The sequence below is a fragment of the Prionailurus viverrinus genome, chromosome C2 (assembly GCF_022837055.1).
Source record: "Prionailurus viverrinus isolate Anna chromosome C2, UM_Priviv_1.0, whole genome shotgun sequence".
In the NCBI taxonomy this organism is placed as follows: domain Eukaryota; kingdom Metazoa; phylum Chordata; class Mammalia; order Carnivora; family Felidae; genus Prionailurus; species Prionailurus viverrinus.
Genome location: NC_062569.1, coordinates 91,437,500 through 91,448,810, shown reverse-complemented (window position 1 = coordinate 91,448,810; position 11,311 = coordinate 91,437,500). Strand labels below are relative to the sequence as shown.

At 45.3% G+C, this 11,311-nt stretch overlaps 1 protein-coding gene across 1 annotated transcript in view; it reads right to left on the bottom strand.

The window, feature by feature from the left end:
- The window catches only part of PARP9 (poly(ADP-ribose) polymerase family member 9), a 35,782-nt gene extending 24,990 nt beyond the window's left edge, over positions 1-10,792 (bottom strand). The window contains 4 exon segments of the mRNA XM_047874699.1: positions 2,610-3,457; positions 5,287-5,320; positions 10,142-10,588; positions 10,590-10,792. Coding sequence (XP_047730655.1) covers positions 2,610-3,457; positions 5,287-5,320; positions 10,142-10,588; positions 10,590-10,682 — 1,422 coding nt within the window. The 5' untranslated portion in view covers positions 10,683-10,792.
- Between the last annotated feature and the right edge of the window lie 519 nt (positions 10,793-11,311).

The following is an 11,311-nucleotide window of genomic DNA, read 5'->3' as shown; positions in this document are numbered from 1 at the left end:
ATTTCCAATCTGGGGGCACTGGCACCCTTTAAAATTTTTATAGTTCTTGGGGCGCTTTGGTGGCTCAGTCAGTTAAGCGTCTGACTTCGGCTCAGGTCATGATCTCACAGCTTGTGGGTTCGAGCCCCAAGTCAGGCTCTGTGCTGACAGCTCAGAGCCTAGAGCCTGCTTCGGATTCTGTGTCTCCCTCTCTCTCTCTGCCCCTCCCCAACTCACACTCTGTTTCTCTCTCTCAAAAAATAAATAAAACATCAAAAAAAAATTTTTTTTTTAATTTTACGGTTCTTAATGGTGGTGGCAATAAGTAAATAGAATAAAATTTTAAGGTCCTTAATGGTGCTGTTAGTAAGTAAATAGAATAAAATTTTACTTTTATAAAAATAAAAGTAAACTGAAAGGGGTAAGTTATTCAACTAGGATATCTCCACTTTAATTTAAAAAAAGTTTTTTTTAATGTTTATTTGTGAAAGACAGAAAGACAGACAGAGTGTGAGCAGGGGAGAGGCAGAGAGCAAGGGAGACACAGAATCCGAAGCAGGCTCCAGGCTCCCAGCTGTCAGCACAGAGCCTGACACAGGGCTTGAACTCATGAACCGTGAGATCATGACCTGAGCTGAAGTCAAACGCTTAACCGACTGAGCCACCCAGGCGCCCCTCCACTTTAATTTTAAAGTGGCATATTAATGGGGCACCTGGGTGGCTCAGTCGGTTAGGCATGTGACTCTCAGTTCCAGTTCAGGTCATGATCTCACCGTTTCGTGAGTTCAAGCCCTGCGTCGGGCTCTGCATGATAATCGGAGCCTGCTTGGGTTTCTCTCTTTCTCTCCCCCTCGCGCTCTCTGCCCCTCCCCTGCTCACACTGTCTCTGTCTCTCTCAAAATAAATAAACTTAAAAAAAAATTTTTAAGTGGCATATTAATGACTTATTGAATAAATGTTTCATCTTGTGGGGTGGGTCCCTTCAGTCTTCTTCTCTAATTGTCTTGCTGGCGATTTGGGGTATTTTCTCACTTATGATTAAGTCTATTTGATTGTGGCCATAGGAGAAACTTAAGTGTGACATCACTGGTCAGAAATAAAAAGAATATAGCCTTATATTCTTTCTCTTCCTCTTCCCTGCTGCCCCTTAACTTTTTCATCAATAATTTGCTGAACACCTAGATGCATGCATGCCCAGACTGGGCCCTGGGGCCACAGAGATGAACAAGTCATGATCCCCATCCTTAAGGTGCTCTGCCCAACAGGGGAGCTTCACTAACCCAGAAATATCCAGGTTCATGGTTACCCTGATTCTCTCTCCTCCTTGCCAGGGCCCTCACTTTTGTGCCCAAGGAGCCCTGGCTAAATGCTAAGTTTCCCTCTGTATTCTCCACAACCCCTGACACAGAGCAGTATACTAAGTATACAACTTACAGCTTCACCCAGATCTCCTGACTGGTCCTGACCAGTCCTGACTTGTCTCGTCCATTATTTTCAGTCTGTCACCACTTCTGTGTCTCTCTGATCAAGTCATTCTAAGCAGCCAGGCTGCCACTCTCATCAGTTCATACCCATCATAACTTGAGATCAAATTCAAAACCCATGTGTCCTGAAGTAATCTTTCTTGGTCTACTACATTCTTGTCACAAATTTACATACTCTTAAATACTGAGAATTTATTTTGTATTAAGACTTTTTTGTTTAATAGTGATAGGTTGCTTCAGAAATGTTCAGATGGTTTGTTTCCCCAATGGGATTTTTCAAATAGAGAATTTTTTTCTTAGATAAAAAGAGGATAATAGGGGCGCCTGGGTGACTCAGTCTGTTAAGCATCTGACTCTCGATATGCGTTCAGGTCCTGATCTCACGGTCGTGAGATTGACCCCCACATCAGGCTCTGTGCTAAGTGTGGAGCCTGCTTATGATTCTCTCTCTCCCTCTCTCTCTCTGCCCCTTCCCCACTCACACTCTCTCCCCCTCAAAATAAATAAATAAACATTTTTTAAAAGTATAATAGATTTCAAGTTCCTTGGAATCAAAGATTGTTCCATTTCCTCATGCTACCTAAGAATAATGACAATAATAATCATAAATAGTTATCATGTGCCAAGCTCTACTCTAAACATTTTATGTGTATTGATTCATGCTCTAAGATATAAGTGCTATGATTATTCTCATTTTACAGGTGAGGAGACCCAGGACCAAAAGATAAATGAACTCGATTCAGATCACCCAGTTAGCAAATGGCACAGCTGGCATTCAAATCCAGAGGGACTGTCTCTGAAGTTCATACTCTTAGCCTTAACAAGATGCTTTCTAAACAGCATCTGAAATAGTATGTATTAAGAAAAATACCTGAGTGGTTCATTTGGTTAAGTGTCCAACTCTCAATTTAGGCTTAGGCCATGAACTCATAGCCCATGAATTTGAGCCCAAGTCAGGCTCCACACTGACAGTGCAGAGGCTGCTCAGGATTCTCTCTCTCACTCTCTCTGCCCCTCTCCCATTTGTCCTCCCCATACCTGCCTGTCTCTCTCTCAAAATAAGTAAACAAACATTAAAAAAAAAATACTTGGTAGGTAATCAGGGATCTCCTTTGGCAGGGCAAGAGATCAGAAACAAAGACTTACCTCCTGCTGTTCAATGTAGCCCTGGACAATCTGGAGAGTCAAATTGTTTACAATAATCGTGTTGACAGGTGGGGTGGCTTCTTGATTCACCCGGGATCCTGGCTTGTTCACCCCTAGGATTACTTCTGAAGCATTTTTAAAGGCAACAACAGTAGGGTACTCATTGCTTACCAGGTGAATTTCTTTCAAATTACCAGCCAGTTGCTTCCTTTGGAAATAAAAACTGATAGTTTCCACAATGGTCTGTGTACACAAGTCCAGAGGGAACTGGAAAATCCCAGAGCTCAGGGCTGGAATCGCTACTGTCTCAACGTCTGACTCGGTAAGGGTGACATAATTCAGAATATTTCTAATGGCCTTCTGCAGCTTACAGATACATCTCTGACGATCCTTTGCCACCCACCGGGGCCCAACAGCATGGATAATTAACTTGCAGGGAAGTCTCCCTGCTCTTGTGATACCTATGTTACCAGTTGGTATTTTACCAAATCTGGAAATAAACCTTCGGCTCTCCTCTTGGATTTCAGGGCCTCCAGCATTCACCAGGGCCTGGGCCAGGCCTCCCGCGTGAATAAGTTCTTCATTGGCTGCGTTCACCACAGCATCAACAGTGTGTCTGGTGAGGTCATCCCTCCAAACAGATAACTCCAACCCAGGAATGAGCATTTGTCTGAAGACTTGCAGAGACTCACTGTTACCTTCTGGGGATGGAGAGATGAGGGTACAGATACAGTCAAATTTATTCTGAAGGACTTCACACAGCTGACTCTCATTATTTTTTAAAATTGTGAAGGCATTGTGATCAATGGGAATTTGCCAACCATAGCCTTCTTCAAGAGTGGCAGTCTCTGGAAAAGGAGAGAAAATAAAAAATAAATGAGCAAGGGTTCCTTTGCAAAGGATGTAATTCCATTTCACACCAGGACACTGAGCTTCCCACGTGCAAAAGAGATGAACTTCCTCTCGCCCCCTTCCTGGTTCTCCTTTTCAACCAGACATGTAACTAGGCCACGGATATACAAGAGTTGTTCATGAGAGGTCACCTATAAAGTGCTTAGTTTTGTGTCTGGCACACAGTTAGTACTCAGTAAATGGTATGTTACAGTGATGGTGGTGAGAAAACTATGTGCATGGGGACTCCCGAATTCTTAAAATCTATGTAAATACGGTGATTCTGGGAACCCATGCTTAAGGCCTATGTATGGGAAAGGACCTAATTATGAGTCAAATATATATGGAGGCTTTATTCCTAACTTGTTTGCTTTTGTCAGTGTCTCAGTTTGGGTTCTTTTAAAGCAGGCTCTGAAATAAGGATTTGAGTGTAAGTTTATTCGGGAGGTGACCCTAGAAAACACCAGGGGTGGGTGAGGATGAGGAAGGCGGAGTGAAAAGGAAGTAAGACCTGCAAGGAAGGAAATGAATACAGGGTGTGTTACAAAGCAAATGAAGTTTCACTTCACTAGGGGGCAGTGCAGATCATGTGTCTCAGTTCTACCACCAGAGGGGTAAAACCTGATATTTATTCAACTTCCATCAGTCACGGGTTGAGAATGCTTCTGTGGGGGCACGGTCCAGCAAGTGTGTGGAGCACTGATAGTGCTACAGTAAATGATTCTTCATCATACTCTACTTTCATGGCACAATTCTGGTGGAATTAAACCTAAGAAGTATTTTTATTGTATGTGGCAGATAAGATGTGCTGCTCGGACCCCCCCTCCCCCAAACTTCAATGCAGTTATGAAGGGAGGAATAGGGTAAGGTAACAGCTTCCAGTTGCTAGTCGTCCCTCAGGGTCCATGTCAGCTTTCCAGCCAAGGTCACAGCATCCTCAGGGTGGCACCCATCAACGGCTGAGCCCCGTCATTCACGTTCAACATAGCGCTTCTGTAATGGGTACTTTCAGGCTGGCAGAGCTCTGCCAGGTTTTCATCATAGTCTCCACCACCCAGTCTGGTTTCTTTTCTTTTCCTTTCACAATAAACCTTGTGTACCCCTAACTCCATCTCAGTCTCTGCTTCCTGGAGAAACCAACCTGTGACACTGTATTTCATGAAGCCTAAGCCATCATTATCACATATCACTGAGAGAGGAAACAATGATGCCAGTTAAGCCAAGGCACTCTACGGACCGTTAGGGAGTAACCTTATTTCAGAGATGTGAAAAAATGTGTGTCACAAAACAGATAAAATAGTAAGTAATTACATTTTACTTCAACTCCCATTTTTAATCTGAGCCACCTAGAAAGATCTCTGGTGGCCTCAGTCTCTGGTGGCAGCATATGAATAGTCAAATCAAGTTGGCCTGTGCTTTGGTCAAAAATCTCACGTGGGCCACTCCTGTGATTAGGCAGGTTCCATTCGGCTCATACAACTTGCTAAGCACAAGGACAATCAGTGGGTCACTTCTGGCCACTATCAGCTCTGGGGCTGTGGTCAGAAGAGTCTCACATCTGGTGGGCAAAGCAAAAAATCAACGGGAGCACTAAGAGAATACGCCTGCTGGTGTCACACTGCCCCTGAAGCAGTCTCCCTTCTGAGGAATGTGCTGGGTCACCATGATGTCCTCTCACACCTGAGTACCTGGGGAGGGAGGACACATTCTGCTTCTAGATTCCCCTTTCTCCAAGGAGGAAAGGCCTAAGCAGAGATCCGCTGAAACAAGAGTGAGGTGATCCTACCTGATTTCTCACTGTAAGCCACTGCTCCAGGACCCTGTGATAAATAAAATGGTTTTTAAAAAATTGCAAATGAATGACTACAGAATTACTGATAACAATTACAGCCTAATAAATACACAGCAACAAAAACCCCACAAAAAAGCACTAAGTTTGAGGGGGAAGGGGAACGCGTGTTTGTTTAATCTGTGTACCTGACATACTTGAAATACTAAATGTCCCAGCAAACACTGACCCTACCCTACTTCCCTGAAGGCCAATGAACTTCTAATTCAGGGTGAGATAAAGGGTTGGAGATTAACACATGAAAAGGTCCAAAGGTCACAAACCAAAATGACCCCAAATTCCCAGAGAGGCCTCCAATCTCCAAAGGTTTGCGGGGTTTCACTAGACAAAACAGGAGACATGGGCACATGAACCTCATCAGCTACACCTCCCCATCTACCAGTAAGAACCTACTTTCAATGGTTTATTTCAGGACACAAGCCTGAACATAGAATTTTCAGTTTAAACACATGAGGTGCCTTTTCTCTATTCTCTGATTTTCAGTCGTCTCCTATCTTCCCCAACTCATCCTGCAAAGGCAGAATTGCTGAATGAGTAGATAGAATCAAAACGATACTGAGATGACATTTTTTAAAAAATCACCCATACTTGGGGCACCTGGGTGGCTCAGTGGGTTAAGTGTCTGACTCTTGATCTCAGCTCAGGTCTTGATCTCAGAGTCAGGAGTTCAAGCCCCGTTGAGCTCCGTTTGTCTAAAAAGCAAACAAACAAACAAACAAGCAAACCACACCCATTCTCATGTTGACTCTGTTGCTTACATTAGCACATTCTTGATTGCCCATCTCTCACATGGTGCAAGGTAAAAACTTTCATTGGGCTATTAAAACCAAAGAAGAATGCCAAGTAGAACTAAAGACCCCAGGATTCTGTTACAGGGAAAACTATTCATGTGCTGATCAAAGTTCATCATGTGTAGATACTTACACTTTCTACCTTGGAAAAGTCCATCCTCTAGGCCCCTGGGATCTTTAACCGTTTATACTCTGTTTTGTGTTTCCAAGCATAAACTTGTCATTCCCAAATATGGTTGCCTGCTTCTAGGAATGAATAGAAACGATGAAATAAGCATGGACTAGTTTCTCAGGGAATTTGGTAAAAATACACCATAGGAAGACTAAATATGATTTCTGATCTTGAGTAGTTTTTAATTTCATTGGTGAAGAAGCACACATTGTTTCTGCTGCTGTTGTTGCTGTTCGCCTTCTATCCTTCACAGAGAGGTTCCAGTTGAAACCTTCCCCGTAGTTCAGAGAAAGAAAAGAGCTATGTGGACAACAGCAGGGAAACCTTTATGGGAAGAGGCAAGGGCAGAGCCAGGCCTTGAAACATGGAGCAAGCTTTTACATATCTAGGAGAGGAGGATGAAACCAAGAGGTAGGATTGAGCACTGCATTCAAAAGAAAAAAAAATGAGGAAAAACCGGACTTACGAGTGCATGAAGACGCCTGAAGGGTATCTGAAGAAAGAAGAAATTGTGCTTGTGCCAGTGAAGAGTGTGTGTTACTAAGTTTGTGATAAATATCCTTGATCAAAGTACAAAGCGGAATGTCAGGGGCGCCTGGGTGACTCATTCAGATGAGCGGCTGGCTGACTCTTGGATTTTGGCTCAGGTCATGATCTCACAGTCATGGGATTGAGCCCTGCCTTGGGCTCCGTGCTGGCAGGATGGAGCCTGCCTGGGATTCTCTCACTCTCTGCCCCTCACCCACTTGTGGTCTCTCTCAAAACAAATAAGACTTAAAAAAAAGGGGGGGGATATTCTGGATAAAAATCAGAAACTCTCAAAAAATGTATCTTAAAAATTGTCCCTCTAATAGGGAGGAATTAAAGACTGGCAAGTTTTAGGAGAATGATGATGGCAATGCTTGAAGATACAGTTGCTCACCTTTGTTGCCCACATAGTTGCCTTCAGGCCTCTGAAATGATTTCTAATGCCTCTGTTGCAGAAAACTTTTGTTGCACTATCGACAGCAGCACAGCACTATCATTCTTTTATTGATTTATTGATTTACTGATTTATTTATGAGAGTGAGAGAGCGAGAGAGCATGAGCCAGGCGAGGGACAGAGAGAGAGAGGAAGACACAGAATCCGAAGCAGGCTCCAGGCTCTGAGCTGTCAGCACACAGCCCAACGTGGGGCTCAAACTTACAAACCATGAGAGCATGACCTGAGTGGAAGTTGGATGCTTAACCAACTGAGCCACCCAGGCGCCCACCCCCCACCCCCCTCCACAGAGCACTAATCATTCTTAAGAATCAGGAAAAGCAGCAAGTCCAATAGAATCCCAAAATGCAACGACAAGATACATTTCTGCCTTTAGAGGGCACTGCTGTTTTCACAAAAGAAGGATGGCTTCAGTGTCTGCTTGGCTATGGGCTTCCAGTGGGCTTTTGCTTTAGATGCTGTTGTACTTGTTTTTCCTTCAGATCTAGGGATTTTCCTTGAAGACCTAGGGATAGACTTGGCAGTGGGAGTGGGGTTCACTTAAGCCCAAAGAAATTAGAAACAAGGAACATATTGCCCCATTCAGTCTCTTCCAATTTAAAAACAACAGTTAGAACAAATGCCTTCCCGATTTTCCATCAATGGTTCCTATTCTTTCTCTCCATGGGTAGTATGAAGGAGCTGACTCTCCTCTTGTCCATCTGCACGCTCAGCACACTGTAGTCTGGCTCTCCATCTCACCCCAGCACTCCTCCATATGGTTAATCTCAGCAGTCTATCTTTTGTTTTAATCTTTACTTGACGGTTCTCTATAGCATTTCATTCTTTGATTCCTGAAACTCTGCCTTCTTGGCTTCTCCTATGCCAACTTCCCTGGGTTCTTTTGTTACCTCTCACCTTGCCTTTACAGGCCTTTTGCCTGGATTCACTTCCATGGTCTACTCCTTAATTGAATGCCCCAGAAATCTGTCTGACCGGTGCTTCTCAGCTCATTCGACCCACTCTCCAAGGGTGATCTCATCCACTCTCAAGGCTCCAACTCACCAGTCACAAATATGACTTCCATACCTATCTCTAGGCTATGCTTCTCCTGATCCTCAATTTTCAACTTCACCTGGATGTCCCATAGTCCCCTCACACACAGCCTCTGCAAAACTGGACCCATAATCTCTCCCTCCCTACTCCCTAACCCCTACTGTTCTCACCAGCCACTCCAAAATCCACACATTATCTCCTGGATTCCACAGTACGATAAGTGATATACCATTTTCCCACTCAAATCAGAAATCTAGAATCTTCTCCATTGTGCCATATTCAAACCATCACTGGGTCCTGACCACCTAAATTACTTTCACATTTGCCCCTACTCTCCTTGCCCACTGACAAAATTTCATTTCAGGGCCTCAGAGCCTGTTGCTTTGAGGCAATACATTCTTTTTAAAGATTGAAATGTAGGGGCTCCTGGGTGGCTCAGTCAGTTAAGCTTTAAGCATCCAACTCATGGTATCAGCTCAGGTCATGATCTCACAGTTCGTGAGTTCAAGCCCCACATCAAGCTCTGTGCTGTCAGCACAGAGCCTGCTTGCAATTCTCTCCCTCCTGTGCGTGCGTGTGCAATCTCTCTCTCTCTCAAAATAAATAAATAACCTTAAAGAAAATAAAGATTGAAATGTATTCAAGTTTACATTTTATTGTTTGAGCAGGTATAATATTTACTGGTTCACATTTACAACAAATTTAAAAGTCTCCCTCCTGTACCCCTAAGCTTCCTTCCCAGATGCAATCAATGTTATTAGCTTGTCCTGGATCCTTTCAGAGGCATTTTTACACACAAGGTAGCATCTTTTACACACTCTTCTGCATTTTGCCTTTTTCGTGTCATGTATCTTTGAGATCTTTCCATGTTACCACATAAAGGGTTTCTTCATTCTTTTTGCTGCTTTTTACATTCTATTGTATAGATGCACTATAAGCTATTAAACTTCTAGGTCTCCCTATTTATGGATAGTTAAGGAGTTCCCAATCTTCTGCTATTGTAATAAAGGCTGTAAAGAACAACTTTGTACCGAGGTCAATTGACACAGGTGTTAACTGATCAATGAGCATATACTTTTAAAAATATGGGTACTAAAAAAACTTAAAATTACCTACACACCTCCTATCCTATTTCTATTGGTCGGCATTGACCCAGACACTTCCTCTGTCCCATGTCACCTCCTCCAAGACCAAGTGCCCCTCCCTCTGTGCTTCAGACCCAGGGATCCTAGTGCCTCAGATGCTCCCCACCCCTCACTCTTAATTAAGATTCTGCTTCCAACTTACTCTTGGAGGCCTCCAAAAGATTTTGCTTCTTTATTCACAAGTCCACCTTCCTTTCCCAGCCCCTGAGGTCAGGGCCTCTGCTCTTATCTTTATTCCTTGGTATGCAGGACGTTACCCAGGTCGGTACTGTTAGCCAAATCGAGGCCTCAGGGTACACAAGTCCCAAGGGCCACTCTAAAGGATAGAGTTGGAGGGAGAGAACTGCTGACTTGTCATAATGCAGGTAAACAAATTCAAATTTTAAAAGAAATGTAGGTACGTTTTACCCGAATTCACAATGTGAATTACATTTTCGCCGCAAATAATAGTAACAACAAGAAGAGTTAATAAAAGGAATCATAAACACAGGAGAAACTTAGTTTGACGTAGAGCCCTGCGCCGTCCCCATCCTCACAAGGGGACGCAGGGCCCTGGGAACCCCCACCCCCACCCCCACCACGCCCGAGCCCGCAGGAGAGAAGCGGCAGCGCCCCCCGACCCCAGGCCGGCGGCGGGTCAGGGGCTGGGGGGCTTGGACCTACTCACCCGGCGGGCGGACCACAGCAGGGAGGGCGGCCCAGAGAGGAGGGGGAACGACTCTGCAGAAACGGGGAGGGGTTTCCGGAAAAGCGAAACTGAAACTTTGCGGCCCAGGGCGGCGGGGCGCGGCGCGCTCGCGCCCCGGCCTAGACGCACCCCCGGAGCCCGACGACGTCGAGAGCCATGGCCTCGACCCTCCGTTCTCCGTCCCCGCTGCTGGTGCGGGTGTCCGAGTCCAGCCCCCGAACACGCTTGAAGCTGGGAATCTACTTCCAGAGCCAGAACTCTGGCGGCGGGGAGTGCACCGTCCAGCCCCTCGACCCCAGGGACCAGGTCACCTTCCAGGTGACGTTCATGGAAAGGGAAGGTGAGCATCGGGCCGCTGCGGGTGCAAAGGGACCCGGCCCTGAGGGATTCCAAGCAGACCCAGGTCAAGGTGACGTAGGAGACAGAGGGCGGGAGAAAGCACAGCACCGGGTCGTGAGCACGGGGTGAAGGTGCACACAGGAATTGTGTCTTTCCACAAAGGGTCAGCTTTATTCGGCATATATATAGCAAAGTTGACCACAATTATAAAGCAGGTTCAGGATTCCACACTCAGTGACATTTCACCATGTGATTAAACTTCACTTCTTACACAGCACACGGGGCGGGACAGAAGACGAGCCACACAGCAAAGTAACAGAAGGGTGTAGGAAGTTAATGAACCAAAGGTGAAATCAGTCTGTGAGCGCGCAGTTGAGATAAGGCCTCTCTCTCGTTGGGGTCAGCTCTCAGCACTTACTGCTTATTATTTTCAAGCGGTGAAGGATCTCAGCTCTCTTCGTAGATCAGTCGGGCAGGACCTTCCTCTGCAGCTGCCTTTTTTTAAGTGGTCCGACATAGAGAGGTCATGTCTGAAGAGTCTGACAGTTTGCTGCAAAAATCCTCTCCTGCTTTTTAAAGGGATTTAATTGGTCTTGGGCCCCTGCCGACCTCCTCTGCTTCTGCTTGTTATCAGTTCTGGGGTGTCAGCTGATGCTGGGCCCAGCGATGTCTCTTAGCTGCAGTACCTTTAACTACTTGTGTCATTGCTTGACCCAGGCCCCTGTTTGACATAAGAGACTCCGTTTTGCTTGCTACACACTGTCTGGTGGGGAGAGGAATGGTGGGGGAGGGCCTCTTGCTGCCCAAAGA